Source organism: Aotus nancymaae, unplaced genomic scaffold (assembly GCF_030222135.1).
Source record: "Aotus nancymaae isolate 86718 unplaced genomic scaffold, 86718_ANA_hifiasm-v0.15.2.pri h1tg000040l, whole genome shotgun sequence".
Lineage (NCBI taxonomy): Eukaryota > Metazoa > Chordata > Mammalia > Primates > Aotidae > Aotus > Aotus nancymaae.
Window position 1 is genome coordinate 123,428,230 of NW_026988454.1, and position 25,210 is coordinate 123,453,439.

Sequence of the window (25,210 nt, forward strand, 5' to 3'; positions counted from 1 at the left end):
ATATAAATAGTTAAATTCATATAAGTTGAATTCGAGTATGGTTTGGCTCCTTGATGATAAGAATTGACCTAATTCAGGTAGAACTAGGAAGGAGATGCCCAGGCAGCTTCTCTTTCATCCATGCAAACATGTGTTGACCTGTTGCTCGGTAATATTAGGTGCTTTGGATCCAAATAAGAATAACTTGTGGTTCCTGCCCACAAAATCTTGTAATCTAGTGGGAGATGGTTAATGGGTACAAACAAACAAAAAATAGAATATGACTTAGTATTTGAAAACAAAACAGGATGACTGTAGCCAATAATAATTTAATTGTACATTTAAAAATAACTAAAAAGAGTATAATTGGATTGTTTGTAACACAAAGGATAAATGCTTGGGGTGATGAATACCCCGTTTTCCATGATGTGAATATTATGCATTGCATGCTTGTATCAAAACATCTCATGTACCCCATAAATGTATATACCTATATGTACCCACAAAGATTAAAAAATTGTTTAAAAAGTATGTGTGGAGCACAGGGTTGAGCAGTTGGCTCTAAACTTGCATACTCTCAACCCTGGGGAAGTTGGCTTGGGCTCAGTCCAACAAATTGAAAGTCCTTAAAACTTCTGGGGAGTATAGACTTAAGAGAGTTGGGGTCAGGTGCTTCCTCTGTAGCCTTCAGGTGACTCCTATTCCTGAATGGAGTATAATTTGTTGTCAATGCAATATACATGTCAGAAAATCATCACCAAAGTGCATCATCCTAAATTATATTTTGGCCAAAACAAAAACAAAAAAAATGACCGACCCATGATTGGGGGGATTGTGGAGGAAACTGTGAGGAGGAAAATGACAGTATGAAATGACTGTTGCATGTGAAGCACTGTACTATGTCCCTCATGTGATTGATTGATTGATTGTTTGGTTGATTGAGACAGATTCTTGCTCTTGTCACCCAGGGTGGAGTGCAGTGATACAATCTCAGCTCACTGCAGCCTCCACCTCCCTGGTTCTAGCGATTCTCCTTCCTCAGCCTCCCAAGTGACTGAGATTACAGGCGCCTGCCACCACGCCCAGCTAATTTTTGTATTTTTAGTAAAGATGGGGTTTCGCCATATTGGCCAAGGTGGTCTTGAACTCCTGACCTTGTGATCTGCCCGCCTCGGCCTCCCAAAGTGCTGGGATTACAGGCATGAGCTACCACGGCCAGCCATGTGTTTTATTTTACCTTCATAGTTACCCTGTGGGGGCAGCTGGTTATGCCCATTTTCTAAATGAGGAAGTTGAGATGCGGTATCTCTCCTTATCTTATCCCAGGTTCTGCCTTTGAATGGCTGTGACTTTGAACAAGTCCCTCAGTTTTCTCATCTGTAAAAGGTCCTAGTTATGATGCTCAAGTTCTTTCCAGCTCTAGGTTCTAGGACTCTGTGAACATTTACTAATAGTGTTCTTATTTGGGCTGGCAAAGGGCTATTCAGGGAATTACTCCCCCTTAGTGAATTAATAACTTAATAGTAATACTGTCAGGTTGTCCAGACCAAATAATTTATTTTCCCATCACAAAGTGAGTACACATTATGTATGTGGCCTTAGAAGGCTACTGTAAAATAAATCAAGTAAATAGGCTTGGTGACAGGCTCTCCATCAATTGTTACTAGCCCTGGGCACATGGGCAAATAGCTACCTGCAAGATTGTGTGGTGATTTTAAAGTGTGTTATAGGTTAAGTGCTAAGTATTTTTATTAATTTAGGAAGTACTTTGGCATGTGGCCTTTAAAATTACATTATTATATTATCATAAATCTTAACTAAGGCAACAAAATATATTTACTATGGCCAACTTCACAGCTGGGGTGAAATATTTTATAGCATGTATAATGAGCCACTAGATGATGATGATTTTCTCTTCATATCTGAAAAACGTGAGTTGGGAAATGAATTAGAAGTTTTAAAGGTCTACTTAATTGTGAGAATTAATTTCAAGGAATAGTGTCATGTACTCAGTGAGTACTTAATAATTGCGGAGGAGAAGGACAAAAGGGAAATTATGAAGCTTTCAAACCCAAGTCCATTTTGGAAAAAGGTTAGAATAAAAATACAATACTAATGTAACTATCAAAATTGCCTTACAACATGATATAAAAGAAACAAACTTAGCAAATACTAGACATTTTAAGATTAAATATTCTCCTCAATTGAAGTCCATGTATTCTAGGTACACTACCCCTTGAAACCAGTTCTTATTAGACATGGAATCTCCCCTCATAGGGTGTTATGAAAATTTATGGGAGCATCTTTGTCTTCTAATGTAATTTTATGAGAAAACATTATTTCATTATAAATGATTTTCTTTTATTTTTGCCTTATAGTTAGTGTTTTTTTTAGGAGGGGTTAGGATTTTGTGTACCATTCTGTTGCATACTTAGTGTATTTTGTTTTTATTTTTACTATACTTGATTTTAGCCAAAAGGCTGAGAAGCAAGTTTTAATTTTTTTAAAGATGGGAGTCTCACTATGTTGCCCAAGTGAGTCTCAAACTCTTGGGCTCAAGCAATCCTCCCACCTCAGCATTCCGAATAGCTGGAACTATTAGACATATGCCTGGCTTGCTAGTGCATTTTTTAAAAAAGTGTTTAGTAGGTTATATATCTCTGAATCTTATTTCAGAATAATAGGTCGGTATAATAAAATATTTGTTATAAAAAGGGGGCATTGGGTCTGATAGCACTGATGGCCATTATATAAGTAAAAGTCCAAGCGTGACACAACTGGCTTCTCTGCTCAGGATCTCACTAGGCCAAAATCAAAGTGTCAGCAGGGCTGTGATCTCATCTGAGGCTCAGGGTTCTCTATTAAGCTCAGTGGTTGGTAGCAGAATTTGGTTCTGATTATACCACTGAGATCCACATTTTCTTGCTGCTGTCAGCTAGAGGTTGCTTTCAGCTCCTAGAGGCCACCCCCAAGTCCTAGTCAATGGGCCTCTCACAACATGGCAGCTTGCTTCTTAAAGGCTATTTGGAGAATCTCCTTCTGGTCAGCTACAAGAATTTATATAAAGTAAATGGAGTAACTATCCCATATTTCCAAGTCCTGCTCACTCTCAAGGGGAGGGGATTATATAGGTGGTATGTGTACCAGGAAGCAGGGATCTTGGGAGCCATCTTACATTTCTGCCTACCATGGTCAATATTATCTCATCTTCATATCTGTAACTCTTCACTGTCAGTGGAGTTCAGTTATTTGAAAAAGGACAGCAATAATTAGGCATTCACACAGGTATTGAGTACCTACTCTCTATGCCAGGTACTTTTCTCGGCACTGAGGTGAATAGGGCAGAACCCTTGCTCTCATGGAGGTTATCTTCTAGGGCTGAGAGCAGTGAAGAAATTCAACTGGAGTAGAATGTTAGAAACAGTATGAGAGTGAAGGATGTAGTAGGGTATGTAGGGTGGTCAGGGAGCCAAGACCTGAATGGTGAGTGGCCAGTAGTGTGAAGCTTTGGGAACAAAACATTCTGGTAGAGGGAAGGTAATGAGTAATAAGCTTTGACTGTGTTTAAGGAACAGGAAGGCCAGTGTGGCTGGAGCAGAATGTGCAGGGAGAGGAGTTGGAAATGAGTTCAGGGAGGTGTTTGGTTTGCAGAGCTGTAGATCTTGGTGGAATATGATTTTTTATTCAGCATGAGATAGGAAGGCATTGAAGTGTTTTAAGCAATGGAGTGACTGACCTGATTTATATTTTCAAAAGATTTGGGTGGAGAAATGGCATGTAAGGGTGGAAATGTATAAATACAGAAGAGATACAATTTGTGAAGGAAAAGAACAGCCTTATAATGCAGAGGACAAGAGCACTGGCTAGACCGGGGTCAAGAAAGGCTGCCTGAGGAAATGGCAGCGGAGTTGCACTTGATAATGGAAGATGAAAAGAGGAAGGGTGGTCCCAACACAAGATCAACTTCGGCCAAGGCCCTGTGGCATAAAGGAGCATGTCAGTGCTAGGGAACATCAGGGGAATGATTAGAGTTAGGCAAGGCCCAGATTCCACAGGCCTTGCAGGCCCAGTTAAGTGTTTTTTTCTGTGGTTCTTTTAAGAGCCTTGGGATACCACTGAAGGGTTTTAAATAGGGACAGGAGTGCTGGAGGGAGAGGCTAAGGAAAAAAGTTCATAGTTTTGTAATTTAAGAAATTCTGTCTGCTGCATGGAGGACAGTTTAGAGGAGGTCTGAGTGGAAGGCGGTTGATCACGTAGGAGCTACATGAGGGTCCAAGTGAGAGGTGAAGGCGGAGTGAACTAGAATGGTAGCATGGAAGTTGCAAAGAAGTAACTCAATTTGAGAGCTATCTTAGGAGGTAAAAACAAAAGACTTGCTGATGGATTCAGTTGGGGGGTGAGATGGAAGGCTTCCACAGCTGGATTCACTGAGCTAGGGAACATTGCATAAGAATAGGCTTTTACTGGGGTGGGGCATAGAGAGTGTGAATTGCGTTTTGAAGTACCTTTGAGAAAAGTAAGTGCAAATGTAAAAGTAGGCAGTGGTATATAGGGGTCTGGAATTCGGAAAAGTGGTCTGTTAATATCTATATGGCCTCTTTTGTTAATTTTGAGGACTTCAATATGCCAGTCACTGTAAGGTATTGGGGATGTAAAGATGAGTAAGATGTTATTCAGCATTAGTTGAGTGCCTACAGTCTCTCTGGTTATTGTCCTCTGGGAGCTTACTTACCAACAAGACAGGTCAGTAACAAAATCATAGCAAGGTATGATAGGGCAGTGCTGGTGGAAACAATCTGACTGGAGAGCTGACCTAGATTGGCAGCATCAGCAAAGGCTTCTGCTGAAGGGCTTGAAGCCTGTTATGAGGCTTAAAAGAGGCAGAATTAGCCAGATGAGCAGCATACAAAAAGTTCCAATAGTAAAAGACATGGAGGTATGAGAGGAGAGACTTGACAACTCAGAAGAGCCAGCAGCTCCATATCCCTGGCTCTCACTAACCGGCAGTGAGCAAACAGGAGGGCTCCTCACCAGCAGAATCTACTTAAGTTGGATGTTTTTATGGTGGTAAGGGTTGTGGTGAGACTTGACATAGCTGTTTGGAAGGAGAGGAAAAGAATATTCATAGCTGGAAGGGACTTCAGAGAACTTTTAGCCCTGTTTTCTAATTTACAAATGAGATTACCAAAAGCCAAAGAGGACAGCTGTTTTGCTGAGAGGAAAGGTAGGGCCCACATCTCCCAGAGTCGAGGTTCTTTACATTGCTACAGGAATGTCAGTACCCCTTAATCGTTTATTCCCTTGCTTTCTCTGACATATAGAAACAAAATGTGCAGGAAATACACAGAATGGTGTCATTGAGTAATGCATGTGTCTATATGAGCTGTGTTTTCTGGATCTGATGTCAGCTATATATTCTTCATGTATATGTTGAATGGACCTGTTCTTTAATGGGTCCCCTTCGATTTAAATGGAGTGTTCTCTCTGAGCTGCCAATATTTGGGCCCTCTCTGCATCAGACTTCCAGCTATTTGTACCTTTGTCTTTTTCTTCATCATATACTAGTAGTGAACAATAATCTTAGTTGTTGTAATAGTGACAATAGTGGTAATTCCTGAGTGTTTATTATATTCCAGGTACAATATTAATTGCTTTACTTTGCCTCATTTAATTCTACCAACAGCCCTCTGAGGTAGCATTTTATCATTATCCACATTTTATAGAAGAGAAAAGTGAGTCTAGAAAGAAGCTAAATAATGTATCAAAGGTTGCAGAGTAGTAAGTGGTGGTGCCAAGGTTTTGTTTTGTTTTGTTTTGTTTTTTAAGATAGGGTCTTACTCTGTTGCCAGGCTGGAGTGCTGCACGATGTTGGCTCACTGCAGCCTCCACCTCCGGGTTCAAGCAATTTCCATGCCTCAGCCTCCCGAGTAGCTGAGATTACAAGGGGCTCGCCACCATGTCTAGCTAATTTTTGTATTTTTAGTAGGGACGGGGTTTCACCATGTTGGCCAAACTGGTCTCAAACTCCTGACCTCAGGTGATCCACCTGCCTTGGCCTCCCAAAGTTCTGAGATTACAAGTGTGAGTCACCCACCACGCCTGGCCTGAGATTTTAGTTCTGGCAGTGTGACTTTGGATACCCTTTACTGCCTTTCCTAAGACAATCTCTAAAGCAGTGCTGTCCAACAGCACTATAACGTGAGATACAAATGCAAACCTTGTATATAATTTTAAAACTTCTAATAGCTACTCTGGAGAAAAAAGTAGAAAGGACCAGTTGAAATTCATTTAATATATTTCATGAAGCCTAATATATTACCATTTTGACAACTACTTAATTAAAAAAAAATTTTAAGTAAGTCTGAAATACAATTTGTATTTTACACTTACAGCTCATCTCAGTTTGGACTTGCCATATTTCAGTGCTTAGTACCCACATGTGGCAAGTGGCCACCATTGTGGCCATTGCAGCTCCAAAGGGACAGGAGAGTAGATGAAAAGTCAGACCCTGCATTTCTATTGCCTCATGAGCCCGAGAGAGCAAACTTTGCTGAAAATCGGCAGATGAGGCAATTGAAAGGAAAGAAGGTAAGAGTGGTAATTTCTGGGTCTGATACAGTGACTGCCCCCAGGTCCCTTTGTCTCAGACTTGAAGGGATTTGGGGGTGGGGAGAGTGTGGAGAGTGGAAAAGAGTTTGCCCTTTTATTGCAGGGAGGCTAGTAAGGTTTTTCTCTTTCTAAATTGAGACTCTGCATTTCCCCACATTGTTACTCATCATGGTTAATTTCCATAGTACTCCATTCCTTAAGTCACCTTGGAAATAAATAGGCATTTGTGGGCTGGCCACCAGATGTTGCAACATTGCTTCAAAGGAAAAGACTTACGAATTCTAAGGCTTATATAGAATTTGTTTTTGGAATGTCATCTTTTATTGATCGTGGAGGGAGTGTTTGAAGAAGGAATCATAGTTATCTTTTGCCTTATGATCTCTAAGTTACAGCACAAGAGAAGGATAATAAACTTTGTTAGTTGGTATCTGGGGTATCACCTGCTCTTTATGCCACTGTGGCCAGGCTGGGCTTGGCTCAGAGTAGGCCTTTACCAATTGTTGGCTTGAATATTAGTTGAAAAGCAGACATTCTTGGAACTCAGCTATGTGAATCATTTACTTCATGAACTTCCATTCTTAAACACTTGCTTTTCATAGATTCCTACTCATTGTAACTAAACTAACATAGCAGTATAGAAAGAACAGAGTCCTAGCCTTCCTGTGTTCTGAAAATGCATATGTGTGCACTGTCTAGAAACACCTGACCATGAGTTTTATATTTTTGTGAATGGAAAAATTGAATAATAATATGTCAGAGATTTTAAGGTGTTGATTTTCAGGATAATATCATTATTAAGGTTTGTTTACATTACACTCAAAGTATGTATAAACTTAACAGTTGAAAAACAAAAACTAATGTAATCGCTAGAGACTTTGAGAGAAAGGTGTGGTATGATAATTAAGTGGTTTTGTAAGTTTAAATACATTTGGGAAAAAATGAGAAACATAAAAAGTGTGATAAGAGAGTAAAGTAGAAATGAGGAAACTAAATACCCACTGAATACGAGGGGAATGGTGAACTTCGTAATGAAAATATTTGATGATAAATAGTTGAGAGATATTTTTAAGATGGACACATATATTTTATAATCAACTTGAGACTCACATGGAGTCTCACTTTTGTGTTTAGTGTCACAAACTTGTTTATTACATCCTTGTGGGACACCAGGAATAAAGACCTAGTCACTGCCCTCCAGGATTTGCATTTGGGCACATATTTAGCTAATTCTAAAAAGTCTCTTGTTAACTAGAATTCTGTCTGCATCAGTGTTTGCTCATGTCTCATTGCATTGTTTCTTGGCACAAGTAGGAGGTCACCTATATTTTTAAGAAAATGCATTTTTAAAAATGCATCCTTTTGATCCTCTTTTAATAATTTCCACTGTTTAAATTTTTCAAAATGTCATTTATGTAAAACAAATCCATTCTTGTTCTAAAAGAAGGAAACACTTCAGAAATACATTAAGTTTAATCATAAAACTTCCCAATTATTCCCTGTCTTACCACATTCCCACTTCCCCCTCAGGAGGTTACTGCTGTAAATAGTATGATGTATGTACTTGCAGTTCTTTTTTCTAAGTATGCTTGCTTAATACTTAATAAATATTTAGGTACCTTCTAGATGCCAGGCATGTACATATACATATATGTATTTAGATACACGTATATCCTCCCATGTATTCCATATATTTAAATAAATGGATCCTATTGTACTGAGATCTGCTTGCTCATGTCACTTACCATGCTTTGGCGCTCAAGTTAGAACGTACAGATCTATTCCATTCTTATTGATGGCTGTACTGTGTGGATGCATTGTAATATATTTTCCATTCACTGTATTGATGAACATTTAGTCCCCCCAGCTTTTTGCAGTTACAAGCAATGCTGTAATTAATAACCTTATGTATTTTTAGAAACACAATTGCTGGGCCATAGGAAATGTATATTTACAATTTTGATAGACTGTGCCAAACTGACCTCCAAAAAGCTGAACTAGTTTATACTTACAGCAGTATACAAGAACATTGTTTCCTACATACATGATTTTGTTACAGTTTTAGAGCTTGAAGGACTACAGGATGTGGCTTAACCTTCCTTTCCCTTTTTTAAGGGGCTTAAAATGATATCCCCAGATCTTACCCCCACAGAACTATGAGTACTTCTCCATTTCTGATCTTTGTTCCTATGAAGACATGATAGTTTAGGCACATTTTATATTGCAGGGTTCTACCACAGTGTTTATTTGTTTTTGTCTCTTCTCTGTTGTTACTCAAAGCAAACTTCCTTTTCAGTCTCACATTTTCCATTAGTGCCACTGAGTGTCTCCTCCCCTGGCTGTGTTGTCTGCATAGAACATCTTTCATTTAATATCCTTAAAAAGCTACCTTCTTTAATTATTTAAACCTCACTTTATCCACAGGGCGTATGGGTTGCTTTAGAATTACCGTGGCTACAGCAAAGAGAGAATTTTATGAATCTTATTTCGTCATTAGCAGCTGATTCCTGTTAGCCAAGTAAAATATAAACTTCTTGGTTTATATAAACTCTGAGAAGTTGGCATTTGTCTGTTACAACATTTCTGCTGGCATTTGTCTTTTACAACATTTCTGCTACACTTGATAGCTTTATGTTTGTCAAATAGTGTGATGCCATTTCAACTAATGAAATCTAACATTTAAAAAATTTATTAACCACATTTTATTTTTTCTTTTACAAATGACCTTCAGAAAGTATTCTGCTTATGAAGTATAAATAGGTTCTCTTCTTCTTGTGTCAGTATATTTATTTGTAAGGTGCCTATATTGTAAGCTTCTGTTATAAATCCATAGTTCCAGTATCTTCTTTTGATGGGCTGTGAGAATTTGTGTCAGTGACATCCCAAGTTGGTGCTTTAGCTGAGTTGGTCACGTACCAAGATTATGACTTCAGGTAAAGAATCAACTGATGAAATTCTAAGGAACAGAGATCAGCCTTGATGCATATTTCAATCATGATAAAAGAAAGAGAATTCAATATTAGATGTGAATTAAATTTTGTCCATGAATGTTGTTCAAAACTGAGGATAGCAGTCTAATCATAAGCTCATCAATTATTCATTAGTGTCTTGAGGGTATTAGTGCACAGAATACAGAAGAACCATCTACTACCCTTTAGCATTTTTGTTCTAAAACAGAAGGAAAAAAAATATTATTCTCTCTTTTTTTAAATTGGATTTTATCCTCCCACACTGTAGGTGAAGTGTATGTGTGGACAGAAGGCGGCGAAAGGCAGGCCACAAATTTGCTTATTCGTGGGGGTTTGTGGAAGTTTAGTGGAAAAATTAAGTTTGAAACATGAAAGGCTGACAGTTTTATAGGAAAAGTCTATTTTCCTAATACTAGGAGAGACATAGACTTCTTGGACTTAAACTCTTTTTTTATTTTTATTTTTTTGGGACAAGGTCTTGCTTGGTCACCCAGGCTGGGGTGCAGTGGAATGATGTGCAGTGGAGTAATTATGGCTCACTGCAGCCTTGACTTCCAGGGCTCATGTGAACCTCCTGCTTCAGCCTCCAGTGTAGCTAGGACCACAGGTGTGCACTACCACGCTTAGCTAATATTTTCTTCGTTTGTTTTGAAGAGACGAGGTTTCACTTTGTTGCCCATGCTGTAAACTCTTTTTGCCTAAGCTTTTTTGTTCCTAAGATGGAAGTTGTTGGCTTGAGTTGTGCTTGTTCATTACTTTATTCTTACATACACACTATAGATTTGGATTTGGAAGCATTCTTGGTCAATTTGGTGGCCCCTTAGTTCAGCCAGTCAATAGCTATAATTTTTGGACAGCCAGTAACTGGCTCCTAAACTGTCATTTTGGACTCCTAGACTGCATGGGGATACTTGTTTCTGAATTTCTTTTTCTTCTGCTGCTGCTTTTTTTTAAAATCACAGTAGAGAATGTTATGTTGGAGTTGGCATAAAGTCAACGTTCATAAAACAAATGGGGAAGAGGTTATATGGGGGAAAAAGAGCAAAATACTAGTATAATTTGTGGAACATTTCCTTTGGATTATATTCTAGAATGGCACAAATACACTTATAAATCAAGATTTTATGTTGTACAAATTTCTGAGTTGATCTTTTTTTATTTTACGATTCCACGGAAAATAGCCAAGATACCGGGTTTAACAAACAGTAGTCAAAGTAGGCACAGTAGAACATTTTTACAACATTCTACAAATGAAAAGCCAATTTCCTTTACACAGACAGTAATGCAAATGTTCACAGTAGCTTTGCTACAAAGAAATTATATTGCTGCAATTGATGATTCCACTGCTTTAATGGGAGTTCATGCTATAATAACCTTTATTAATTAGGAAAATATCATATAATTTAAATCTGAGCAAGAATATTACAGACCCATAAGTTGCCACTGAAGAAATTAAACAGAAATGGCTTGTCTTGTGTTTTCAAATATTATTACAACTAATAACCTTTGCACTCATCATGACTTTTTCATTGCTTTTTGGCTGTAGGTGCATATATTTTTCTGTTCCCAGAATACAGATCATGCAGTTTTTCAGTGACTCGGGACCAATAAGGCTGAGAGTATGAAAAAGGATAGTTATATAATCTCTGAAATACATAAGTGATAGCAACTTCTTAGAGTTGCAATCTATGACTTGTCATTCCTAAAAGTCATCTTATTTTATGGGAGATTGCCTTATAAGGAGTCACATACTAGAGCAAATGAGAAGTAAAAGACAGGAGAATGTTTGGTGGCTGAATGAGGTAGGTTATAGGTAAACATTTAGAACTTAGATTATGAAAAGCTGATCAGTTTTTGCACCTGATCATTTCTGAAGGGAAGGAAGAAGAAAGCTTCAGGATTTTAGTGGGGCTTAAAAGCAGAATGAAGCTCAGTTGGGTCATTTGATATTTATTTTGTTGGAAGATACCTGATTTGAATGATTTTGTTGTTTTTTTTCACAGTTACTTGGGAAAGGTTAAACATAAGAGATTGAATCCAGAGAGACTGAAAAAGGCTTGAATTTAATAGAAAATAAAAATAATTTGGCAAATTATAAATTGGGCCTTTTTTTTTTTTTGCCTTGGGAGTCTTGATATTTTGTGATTAAATAATAAATAATAAAGGAGTAGCTTCTCCCAGCCACCACAGAGTTAGTTATTATACAAAGTGAGCCTGGAGCATTTCATAGTCCAGAAGAACACGTCTCAAAAGATGGCCCAAGGCCACTGGTCCAAAACACATTGGCAAATAGCAGGAAATCTCATAGTCTTTCATTTATGTATATCCTTTAGCAACTTACTGATAACCAATCAAGTGAAGCATTAAGAGTATGCAAAATGTGGCATACATAAACCTACATTAGCATAATATTACAGTTTATAAAGGATTCTAATTTAAGTTTTCCACTAAGAAGTTTGGATACTGTGCAATGCGTAGCAACTTTGCAAAGCTTCACATACAAACCTATGAACATGCATAAGTTGGAATTACTTTACATTTTAGAAAGACATATACCATCAGTATATGTTGAGTTGAGTTTTTCATTGGTTTCAGTTATTTTTTCATTTAAATTACTGTTTAGTTTTCATTTAAGTTTCTTATAGGTTGTTCACTTAACCCTGTAGTATATATTGATGCATATATATATCAAAGGTATTCTTATTCTGTAACTTTTAAGTAACTAGATTGTATATTGCAGTTCCAATATGAATTATTCTCCTTGTATTAGCGAGGCACATCTATATGTAATCTTCCCAAAGTGGAGTGAAAAATAGCATTTCTTTTTTTTTTTTGAAGAAAAAAAAGGAAGAAAGAAAGAGAGAAAGAAAAAAAGAATGAAGAAGAGGAAGAAAAAGGAAGAGAAAGAGGGAGAGAGGATGGGAATATTGCTTTATTGCCCAGGCCAGAATGCAGTCTAAAAATGGGAATTGAAAACCTCTTTTATGCCAATAATTGTGCTTAACAATGGAAACAGGAAGGAATAAGGGAAGAAAATAACAAACAAGCAGTCAACCAATATTTCATTTAAACCCTTGAAATGCTATGCAATTATTGAGAAGTGATTTACTTCCAATTATATAGTCACTTTTGGAATAGCTGTGATATGGTACTGATAAGAATGTGTGTTTTGTGTATTTGAAGTGGAGAGTTCTATAAATGTTTATTAAGTTTACTTGTTCCGGATCTGAGTTCAAGTCCTGGATGTCCTTGTTAATTTTCTATCTCGTTGATCAGTCGTGTATATTTAGGATCGTTAGCTCTTCTTGTTGCATTGATCCTTTTACCATTATGTAATGTCCTTCTTTGCCTCTTTTTATCTTTGTTGCTTTAAAGTCTATTTTATCAGAGGTGAGAATTGCAACTCCTGCTTTTTATTTATTTACTAATTTTTGCTCTCCGTTTTGTTGGTAAATCTTCCTCCGTCCCTTTGTTTTGAGTCTTTGTGTATCGTTGCATGTGAGATGGGTCTGGATACAGCATAGCGATGGGTTTTGGCTTTTTATCCAGTTAATAATATATGTGAGTTTAATACTGCCATTTGATGCTAGCTGGCTGTTTTGCCCATTAGTTGATGTAAGTTCTTCATTATGTTAATGCTCTTTACTTTTTGATATATTTTTGGAAAGGCTGATACTGGTTGTTCCTTTATATGTGTAGTGTTTCTTTCAGAAGCTCTTGTAAAGCAGGCCTGGTGATGGTGAAATCTCTAAGTACTTGCTTGTTCGCAAAAGATTTTATTTTTCCTTCGCTTGTGAAGCTTAGTTTGGCTGGATATAAAATTCTGGGTTGAAAGTTCTTTTCTTTAAGGATGTTGAATAGTGGCCCCCACTCTTTTCTGGCTTGTAGGGTTTCTGCTGAGAGATCTACTGTAAGTCTGATAGGCTTCCCTTTGTGGGTAACCTGACCTTTCTCTCTGGTTGCTCTTAGTATTTTCTCCTTCATTTCAACCCTAATGAATCTGATGATTATGTGCCTTGGGGTTGGTCTTCTTGAGGAATATCTTTGTGGTGTTCTCTGTATTACCTGGAGTTGAATATTGTCCTGCCTTACCAGGTTGGAAAAGTTTTCCTGAATAATCTCCTGAAGAGTATTTTCCAACTTGGATTCATTCTCTTCGTCACATTCAGGTACACCTATCAAATGTAGATTAGGTCTTTTCACATAGTCCCATATTTCTTGGAGACTTTGCTCATTCGTTTTTATCCTTTTTTCTCTAATCTTGACTTCTTGTTTTATTTCATTAAGTTGGTCTTCGACCTCTGATATCCTTTCTTCTGCTTGATCAATTTGACTGTTAAAACTTGTGCATACTTCGCGAAGTTCTTGTGTTGTGTTTTTCAGCTCCATTAATTCACTTATATTCCTCTCTCAATTGTCTATTCTCGTTAGCATTTAGTCAAACCTTTTTTCAAAGTTCTAAGTTTCTTTGCATTGGGTTAGAACAAGTTCTTTTAATTCACAGAAGTTTCTTATCATCCACCTTCTGAAGCCTACTTCTGTTAATGGAATGCACTCGTTCTCCATCAGGGCTTGTTCCATTGCTGATGAGGAACTGTGATCCACTGTAGAGGGAGAGGCATTCTGATTTTGGGTATTCTTAGCCTTTTTACACTGGTTTCTTCCCATCATTGTAAATTTATCCACCTGTAGTCTTTGTGATTACCGACTTTCAAATTAGACCTCTGAGTGGACGCTCAACTTGTTGATTCCCAGTGCCAAAATCCGAGCAATCAACTGCGCTGGCCAAAACAGCAGCGTTAAGATTGGTGGTGCTTTTCTGCCCGGGAATCTCTGGTCTAGCTCCCCTCTTGAGTCCGTCCTTCAATCAGCTGAATAGGCGACTCTGTCTTCCTGGAGCTTCAAACAACATCGGCCAAAAGGGGACCCAGTCCCGCTCACTCTGCACCAAGAACCGCTGCGCTGGCCACAAGAGTCGCGCTGGCAACCCGTGGGCCTCCTCCGCTGGGAATCCCCTGGTCCGTGAGCAACAAAAATTCATCTGAAAATGTGGCGTCCTCTCGTTCTCTGCACTTTCACTGAGAGCTACAATCCCGAGCTGCTAGTGATCAGCCATTTTGGATCTCTCTCCGAAAAATAGCATTTCATTCTTATCACCCTTGGCATATTTTACCTGCTCTGAAGATGGTATGTTAAAGTTTGAGAAGTGCTGCTCTGAGGAGTTAGCTGGCAGATCTAGAAGTCAGAGTCAGAATCATTTCTGATATCTTACATTCACTGTAGAAAGGTCTTTTAAGTTCAGGACCTTGACAAACCCTTTCTGAATCCACTTCTTACTGGGTATGGACAAGTTGAATATTAAGTAAGATGATACATATAAAATGCTAGGACAGTGTCTGGCTTATAGTAAGTATTCAATAAATAGTAGCCATTATTGTTAGATAAGAAATCCTTTCAGTGTCTCTACTGTAAAATGGTCCATTTGTTACCAGATTCTAATTTTGTTTTAAGCTTGTTTTCAGATTAAAACACCCAACAAATATATATTTTTTCAAGAAATATTTTAACGCTTTTTGTGTGGAAGTTCATTGTTCATTATATTGTATGTTTCAAATGATTTATTTAATCATTTAAAATAATCAAGTGTCACTTTCTTATAAAATCTTTACTACTGATAAGTAGTAAAGTTGTCATATTGGCCATTTTCTTATTATTTGCTTATGTTGACAATGTTACCTTCAATCATTGGTTTCGTTGTGGGAAACTTTTTCATTTTTTAAGATAGGGTGCATTAGGGTTCTCTAGAGGGACAGGACTAATAGGATAGATGTATATATGAAGGGGCGTTTATTTGGGAGTATTGACCCACAAGATCACAATGCAAAGTTCCACATTAGGCCATCTGCAAGCTGAGGAGCAAGGAAGCCAGTCCGAGTCTCAAAACTTCAAAAGTAGGGAACCTGACAGTGCAGCCTTTTGTCTGTGGCCAAAGGCTGGAGAGCCCCTGGCAAACCACTGATGTAGGTTCAAGAGTACAAAACCTGATGAACTTGGGGTCTGATGTTCAAGGGCAGTAAGTATCCAGAGTGGGAGAAAGATGGAGGCCAGAAGACTCAGCAAGTTGGCTGTTTGCATTCCTGCTTTTATGCCGGCAGCTGATTAGATGGTGCCCACCCAGATTGAGGGTAGGTCTGCCTCTCTTAGTCCGCTGACTCAAATGTTAATCTCCTTTGGCAACATGCTCCCAAACACACCCAGGAACAATACTTGCATCTTTCAATCCAATCAAATTGACACTCAATATTAACCATCACACAGGGTCTTGTTCTGTCACCCATGCTGGATTGTAGTGGCATGAAACATGGCTCACTGCTGCCTCAACTTCTTGGGCTCAACCAATCCTCCTGCTTCAGCTCTCTAGTAGCTGGGACCACATGTCCACACCATCATGCCACGCTAATTTCAAAACAAAAAGTTTTGTAGAGAAAGGGTCTTGCTGTGTTGCCCAGACTGTGGAAACCTTTTTATAATTCACTTGCCATTTTGTGAGAAAGAATTTATTAAAACCAGGTAACGTTTAGAAAATTCATTTAAGCAAGCACATGTTAACTTAATACTTCCCATGAACTACTTTTAGCCCTGCCTCTTTAAGGAATTCTCACTCTTTTCTCAAGTCACCTATTTATGACACAAATGACTGTTTTTCACATGTAGATTATGAGATGGAGGCAGTACTATCCATTTATTCAGAATTAGTAAAGCTGGCTGAGTGTGGTGGCTCACACCTGTAATCCCAAGCACTTGGGAGGCCGAGGCGGGCCAATCACCTGAGGTCCGGAGTTTGAGACCAGCCTGGCCAACATGGTGAAACCTCGTCTCTACTAAAAATACAAAAATTAACCAGGCATAGTGGTGTGTGCCTGTAATCCCAGCTACCTGGGAGGCTGAGGCAGGAGAACGGAGGTTGTAGTGAGCCGAGATTGCACCACTGCAGTGCAGCCTGGGTGACAAAGCAAGATTCCCTCAGAAGAAGAAGAAGAAAGAAGAAGAAGAAAGAAGGAGAAAGAGAAGAAGAAGAAGAAGGGGAGGAAGAGGAAGAAAGAGGAAGAAGAAGAAAGAAGAAGAAGAAGGGGAGGAAGAGGAAGAAAGAGGAAGAAGAAAGAAGAAGAAGAGGAAGAAGAAAAGAATTAGCAAAGTTGATTTTTATTCTCATTTTTCTAGGTTAAAAATTAATATCACTCCAGGTATGGTTGTGTGCACCTGTAGTCCCACCTACTTGAAAGGCTAAGGCAGGAAGAGAACTTGAGCCTAGGAGTCTAGCCTGGGCAGCATAGCATGACCTCATCTCTGAAATACATACGTACAAACACATCAATATAAGTGTTAATATTTTCTTTCTAAATTCCTGTGGTTTGTCTCCCTGGAATATGAGCAGCGCACTTTGGAGAGCATGTAGGCAATTATTTGAATATTCACGCTTACTCTCATATAAGAATATAATTGGTAATTTCTGAGTTCCTGTTCATTTAATATTCTACTTAGCATCTTTGTGGTTGTTTTGGTATGGTACTTACGGAAGTATTTGACTTTCTAAATCTCATAAAATCATGGCCTGGCCTACGAGTTTTGGAATTTACATTATTTGTTATCTAGTCCTACTTTCCTTAGTAGACAATGGGTTCTTCAAAGGTAGAGACTTTCATTGATCTTTGTGTTTCTGTCACCTAGCACTGAGCCTGTATTGTAGAGAGAGCTTAAGTCTTTTATTGAACGAATTATATACATATTCAGAAACTAGTTTGTCCATTGTCAATGAAGTGGAGAATCAATGTGGTAACTGGTAATTGGAATTACATGCATGCTCAATAAAATAATCTTGTGAAATATTTTTTATGATACAATTCTTTAGTGGTCAAACCTGATCATATCTGTAAACATTTATTTACAAACATAAAATTATAGAATGACAAGACTTTGGAGCTGAACTGGACACTCAGTCTTTCCCAGAGAAAAAGATATGTCAGGAATCCTGTCACGTGAACTCCAGTCATGTCTTTACTGTAGCACTTTACTGAATGATCATTCTCTTCTGCAAGGTTTCGAATTGGTTTGCAAAATATCAGAGCCAAGGTTATGTCTAGCAGTATGGTCAGTCTTCACTTGTTTCCTTAGACTTTTGGATGACAAGGGCAGAGTATATATCAAAAGAAGTGAAGTACCCTTCCTGTGAGAAGTAGAATGTGATTTTTTTTTTTTTTGAGGGGGAGAGTGTTTAAGATGCAGACAGGACATCATTTATCTCCCCAAGCGATATTAATTTGAAGTTTAAGGAATACTACTTCAAATTACACACCACATGGGTACCAAGAGCAGAAAGAAATTGCTAAACCATATGCTTGTAAATGCCATCTCTTTCCTCAAGAGAAAGATCATTTATATTTTGCAATTAAAGAGCAGAAGGTCTTTTTTCCCATAAAGGCTTTTCAGTCAGGAAATACACCAGGCAAAGAGGGCTTCCCAGGGGAGATTTATACAGTGTTCAAGGACTCTTTGGCGTTTCCGCCTTGCGGAACTTTGCTCTTTGACTATTTCCTTCTTAAACACTGGAGAATAAACTTTAATTCTAAAAAATGTAGTTAGCCCTGGTTAAAGTAAAGTTTGTAAACAGATAAGTGAGCTTTAGTAAAGAAATTGTGTTTGGGTGAACTTGGTTTTTTCCTCTTTAAGGGGCATTTATAACATTACAGCATTATGTACTACATATGGTACTCTCAGTTTACTGATGGACATTGTTTATTATTTTGGTTAGAACGAATGAGTGTTGGTTTCTTACTGCATAATAAGCAGACAATAACCCTCAGGATTTTAGTATTGCTGCTTTAGTCATTTTTGATTTTTAATGCATTTGAATTCATGAAAGTTAACTAGACAAGAAAAATAGTATAGTTTCTATACCACCATCCCTAATAAATAAATTCATATGAGGTCCCAGAATCCAAAACTAATAATTGTATATGGTACCATGAAAGGCACCATTTCCTGGTTCAGATACTTATGTCCTCTCTAAGTCCCTTGTCCCCCTGCCTTTCCACTGTTCTTCCCCCCACCTTGAAGGAACAGTTTGAGTAAATAGATTACCCTTGCTTTATGCTGTGAGGATAAGCAAGTTTAGACTTCAGGACTGTCAGTCAGTAGGAGCAAATTGAAGAACATTTTGCATCTGAGAAAGTCTGCCTTAAGTCTAGAAAAAGTCACACTGAAACTCTCTTAGGTGAAGATCTTTAGTTGGCATATGTCAGATGGAGTGTCCTAGTAGGCCATGCTGCCCAGGTATCTGATTTACCTGTCTTAGTGTAATGAACTTTTTTTTCCTTGCCGATTTTAGTGTAATGAACTCTATGTCCTTGCCTTCAAGTTGTTAATTAATTTTTCTCTGTGCAGATAATATATAGTCCCTCTGCTTGCCATTTCTGTCTTAGTCACTAAATCAGGTTCTATTGCTTGTGTCAAATCCAAACACTTGTTATCTTGTACACAAACCAATTTATTTTGTAATTTTAGTGGCCAAACTTACTGAAATATTTGTTTACAGTTTTACTACAAATAAACACTTTAAAATTTGTAAACATTACAGAAGTATGTAGCACACTATGTAAAATTTTCCCACAGCCCCAATCTAGTTAACCCTTGGTTAATAATTTGATGTATATTCTTGCTTTTTCAGTGTTTTTTTTTAAACAAAATATTTTACTATTGTTTTGTCTTTTGCATGTAAATGCACATACTTAAGATTTTTTCAGTTCATTAGTATCTAACTTTATTCTTTTTAAATCATATATAATATTTCATTATATAGATGTACCATTATTTGTTTAACCAGTTCTCTTTAAATGAGCCTTCAGGGCTTTTTTTCCAGTTTTTTTTTTTTTTTTTTGCTGTTACAGAAAGTGCTGAAGCTGACATCCATGTATATTTCATTTTGTACTTTAATGTGAATATTCAGCTTACTTTTTTCCAAATGGCTAGCCAATACCTTTTATTGAAAAAATTCATATTTTCTCCCATTCAATTGAAATGCCACATTTATATAAATGATGCTCCTAGACTTACAATACCGTTACTTCCTGATAAACCCATGGTAAGTTGAAAATATGGATCTCTTTATCATATTGGATCATTCTGTCCCCAAACAACTTATGTCTCTCTATTTTTCTTAAATCTTTCAGTAGAGTTTTATGATTTCCTTACATGTCCTATGAGTTTATTGCTATGTGTTACATGTGTTTTACAGTTACAAATTGCAGATCTTTTTACTAATATTTTCTGGCTGGTTGTTTTTGGCATGGAAGAATGCTATATATTTTTAGATAATTATTTTATGTGGTCACTTTAGTGAACCACTCTTATTTTGTCTAATACCTTTTTAGTTGATTCTCATGGATTTTTCATGTCAGCAGTCATTATCTGCAAATATTGATTATTTTGCCTCTTTGTTTCCTAATCCATTTAACTTTAATTTGGTTTTCTTTTCTTTTCTTTCTTTTGTTTTTCTTTTTTGAGACAGGGTCTTGCCCTGTTGCCCAGGATGGAGTGCAATGGCACAATCATAGCTCACTGCAGCCTTTAACTCCTGGGCTCAAGTAATCCTCCTGACTCAGCCTCCAGTTAGCTAAGATTACAGCCTCATGCCACCATGCCTGGCTAATTTGTAAATTTTTTTGCTGAGATGGGGTCCTGAACTCCTGGCATGAAACAATCTTCGCATCTTAGCCTCCTAAAGTGCTGGGATTACAGACATGGGCTACTGTGCCTAGCAAGCATACTTTTAAAAATACATATAGGTAGACTGAAACTATCACTTTGTAGATAAACTATCCCATTAGTGAAAAAAATACTCATTTTCTGTATAAAGTTGTGGTATTGGTAACTTTGTCTGTACCATTTGCATCTTTGCAATAAGATTCAAATTAAATTATATCCTAAATGAATTTTTTCTGTGTTTTTTTTTTGTATACTTGCACACCTGAGCAAGAGATGGAAACCTACAACAATAGGAGTCTAAATCAGTGGCTATTTTTCTGAGTTGCTTAGTTGAAGCACTTTAGAACGGTGATTCCAGTGCCTTGGCCCCATTCTAGACTAGTTAAATACAAGTCTCTGAGGAGTGGGACTCAAACATCTTTTTTTTTTTTATTTTGTGCTTTTGAAAGTCACTGTTTTATAGACAATGAGAGTGCAGCTTAGAGAATAACTTGCCCAAGTCATGCAGCTACTAGTAAGTGAAAAAGGCAGGATCTGACTCTAGCCTGTTCCACTCCAAAACTGTGCCCTTAATTGGTGCTTTGAACTTTTTGGTACATACAAATCACTTTGAAAACCTTGCTAAAATGTAAGCTCCCCATGTGATTTTTTTTTTAAGCTCCCCATGTGATTCCAATGTTTGGCAAGCTTATTGAGAATCACTAGTCTAATTAAAATTCCATACGCCAATAAAATTGTGTTTATTTTATCCTAAGTGGCTATTTTCTGTACACGAAACAGTTTCATGTCTCCATTTGGAAAAACATAATTAAAATCAAATGAAATTAGATATATTGAGAAGTAAAGATCTGGAGAACTTATTGTGGTAGATACATACATATATAATATTGTTTATGATATATCAGTTTAAGAATTATAAATTTCCCTTCTGAGCTGGTTAACCAAAAAACAATCATTGTTCATCAAGAGTCATTTAGTAAGTAATTTGAGTATTAGCTATGACATGGATAAAATATTAAGAAAGTATTATACCAGAGAATATATTTACTGGGTATATACATTGCGCCTTTTCAGACAGGGAAAGTGTTTTGTTTAGAGTCATGCACAATCATTGAAATGTTGGATAGTGATGTGAGAGTTTGTATTGAAGGGGAATGAGGTTTTGAAGTCAGGTACCAGTAGCTTTCTGAATTTCCTGATCAACATAGGAAATGATCATAGGAACATCAATTGGGTAACCTAGCAAAAAACAAACAAACAAAATTCCAAGTCTGATCGTTTGCCTGAAGTACAGTCGGTCCTTGAGGTCAGTCCTTGATCACGGGTTATACCAGGTGTTAGCAAACTATGACCTGTGAGTCTAATCTAGATCTTTTCTAGAAATAGTTTTACTGGACATAGCCATCGTTTATTCATTTTCTTATTGTCTATGGCTGCCTTTAGGCTCCTACCATAGAGCTGAATCATTTGACATAGATTGTATAACCTGCAAAGCTTTATGTACTGTCTGACCCTTTATAGAATGTTTGCCAACTCCTGTATTACACTGTTGTTGTATATACACATTAAGACTATTGTATCACACATTACTTGCTCATACTCTCAAATAGATTCTCTTAAGTTGAATTTGGTCTTTCATACACAAGTGACTAGAGATCTTTCTGTTTTTAGAGCTTTCAAATGAAGGCTGCAGTTGAGGGAGAGGGATTCCGTAGTTAGGGGATTATACTGCTAGTTCTCTGATGTTCCTACTGTAGGTAATCAGGACTTTGCTCACTTACCTGGGGCAGGTGTCTTATTGCCTAGCTCATTTTCCACGTTCTTCTGCATCACTGCTGTTGCTCCCTCTTTTGAGGGTCGGTGTATGGTAGTAGGTTAACTGAAGCAGGCAGATTTGGAACCTGGTCCATGAAGATCTTCTGTTGCAGTCACAGGAGAAAAAGACCATTTTGTACACACCTTGCTAATAATGGAACTGGATGTGGAAGATTAAAGATTAGGAGCTGTTCAACCTTTAATTGTGGCTCAAGTGGAGAGTTAAAAAAGATGTGGCGGTCTAGTAGAGGAAACATATCTGCCTCAATTTCTCTAGTCTTGGATGCAGCAGAGGAGTAGCTGGCTACCTCTGAGCTATCAGCCACCTCTTCACCTGGGGCATATGAATGCTAGCCAAGGCTCTGATGTACTTGCCCGTTACTTACACTTATCAAAGCAGTACCTTCAATTAGCTGGCCATGATGGCACACACCTTTTAGTCCCAGCTATTTGGTGGGCTGAGGTGGGAGGATCACTTGAGCTGAGGAGTTCAAGGTTACAGTAAGCAGCGATTGCACTACTGCACTACAGCCTGGGCAACAGAGCAAACAGAGTAAGACCAACTTTTTTTTGAGACGGAATCTCACTCTGTCGCCAGGCTGGAGTGCAGTGGTGCGATCTCTGCTCACTACAGACTCCGTCTCCTGGGTTCAAGTGGTTCTCCTGCCTCAGTCTCCCAAGTAGCTGGGACTAAAGGTGCACGCCACCAGACCCAGTTCATTTTTGCATTTTTATTAGAGATGGGTTTCACTATGTTAGCCAGGATAGTCTTGATCTCCTGACCTTGTGATCTACCCGCCTCAGCCTCCCAGAGTGCTGGGATTACAGGCGTGAGCCACTGCACCTGGCCAACTTTTTTTTTTTAAAAACAGTACCTGCAAGTACATTCAGTATTAAAAAATATAAACATTTTTAGCTTTCTAAGAATATACCCCACCCCTTCTTACATGTAAAGCTGTTAATAATGTTTTAGCCCTTTGATTTTCAGGTACTTTTGTAGAAAGGCATTGCATACAAAAGCAAGGAAGGTGCCTGTAAATGAGACAAAATATAATGATGTGCTGGTAAACACTGGCAGACTGATCATCAGAGCAACAAGTTTGGAATAGAAGCTATAGTCTTGAGAAAAATGTTGGAGTTATTCTTTTGTTGAATGTGAGAAGCTTAGGACGCTACTGCAAACGTTCATTAATAAATGTCAAGTTATTTTTGTGACTCGAGAAGATTGTTATTTTTTTAAATAAAATATTTGAGATGGTTTCAGACCAAAACTTCTTATTTGAAATCTCATTATTTCATCTATTCTGTTTGTAATTTAGGCCTAGATCTGTGCCTGAATGACTTTTCTATTGGGTATAATTGTACCCAACCTTACTCAATATATCTATGTAAAAGAGAAGTTATTCTGATTGTTGGTTTTTCTTTTCCTGAGGTACTGTAAGGAATATGGGACCTGTGTTTGGGCTCAGTTTTCTAGACTGTGATGGTGCCAAGTGCTGTTAGTGTTTGGAGACCCTGGCATTTTTGCTTTCCTAGTGTGATAAGGCAATGAAGGGAGTACATTTAAGGGAAGCAGGCCGAATTGCTTCTTAGAATAATTGAGTTAATAAAGATACCACTGATTAACTCTCTCTCATGTGAATTTTTCTAAGCACTTTAAATTTTTACTTAGCTATGTTTATGGTATGTGATTTTCTAAGTGTACTCCCCTCCCCCACTAACTCTCTTCCTTCTTTATATGATAGATCAACGGCTATCGTCTATTCCACAAGATGAGTAACAGCCACCCTCTTCGCCCCTTTACTGCAGTGGGGGAAATTGATCATGTGCACATTTTGTCTGAACATATTGGTGCCTTGTTGATTGGGGAAGAATATGGCGATGTCACATTTGTTGTGGAAAAGAAACGTTTTCCTGCCCACAGGGTGATTTTAGCAGCCAGGTGCCAATATTTTCGGTAAGTGTGTAATACTTTTTTGAAAATTCAGTTCACCTGTAGAAAACACTGGTATTTTCTGCTCTGTGAAAAATATGTAACCAAGCATAATGACAAATTCTTGCATCCTTCAATTGAATATCTATAAAGATTTCATCTTTGTAGACTTTGTTATTTTTTGAGAATTGCCTTTTCCTTTAGGAGCCACCTTAAAATTAAAGGGTTGGAAGATTTCCCAGACCAGATAGTGCCCAATCAACCATTTTTCAAGGTCTCAAGAATGTTTCTCAGGCTGAGTCTTTGTTGTCCTCACCTTCTCCTCACAGTAGATGGCTAATGGGACTTAAGCTTCTTTTTGTATAGGTAGACTGACCTCTGGACCTGCTAATAGGCACATATACCCCCTTGGTTTGAGACTGCTGAGGTCTAGGACCTGTTAGTAACCCAGCAGGTCTAAGAGGTGTACTTATCTGTAGCTATTGTTTGTTACTTGAGTCCTTAATTTCCAGGGTTATACATCTTAAGCTGATCTTTAACTACTCTACATTTTACCTAATATTTGTCAAAATTGAGTCATCACTGAATTACTGAGTTATAATTTATGCTTGATAATGGATCTTCTATTTGTAAGGACAAAGATAGTCCACAGAGTTAGAGATTTATCTGGGAAACTTGGTACCTGAAATGGAGATGCCATTGGCTTAGAGAACATTTTAGTTACCTTCTAGTGATAACCGCAGTCTAGCTTTTATCATCAGAATTAAGAGAGACAGCAACACCTAGAGTCAGACATGTTGTGGTAAAGTGTGTCTCCTGGAAATATTTACTCTATAGCTAGAGCTCTTATGGTTTTTCATAAACTTCTTATCTTATACATGTAAAATGCCACTGTAGGTAAAACTAGGAGCTTAGAAAAATGAGGAGTCTGTTAAAACTTCTAACACTCTCCTCTTCTTCCTAGTAGTCAACTCTACCAAGGCATCTGACCTTGGTCTAGCCATTATTTCTTACCAGCCTCTGTCCTCTGCACACTTTTCCTTTTGTGTTTATTTCCCTTTTAAAATGTTTGGTCCAGTCATTACTATTAAAGTGTTTTACAAGAGTCCACTTTTTATTAAGTCAGAACTTCTCAGCCTGTGGTGTT

The 25,210-nt window shown here is 37.8% G+C and overlaps 1 protein-coding gene across 1 annotated transcript in view; it reads left to right on the forward strand.

The window, feature by feature from the left end:
* BTBD9 (BTB domain containing 9) overlaps nucleotides 1-25,210 on the forward strand; it is a 476,557-nt gene that overhangs the window by 13,152 nt on the left and 438,195 nt on the right. Inside the window, exon 2 of the mRNA XM_012464347.2 lies at nucleotides 23,876-24,087. Coding sequence (XP_012319770.2) covers nucleotides 23,903-24,087 — 185 coding nt within the window. The 5' untranslated portion in view covers nucleotides 23,876-23,902. The remainder of the gene's footprint in view (nucleotides 1-23,875; nucleotides 24,088-25,210) is intronic.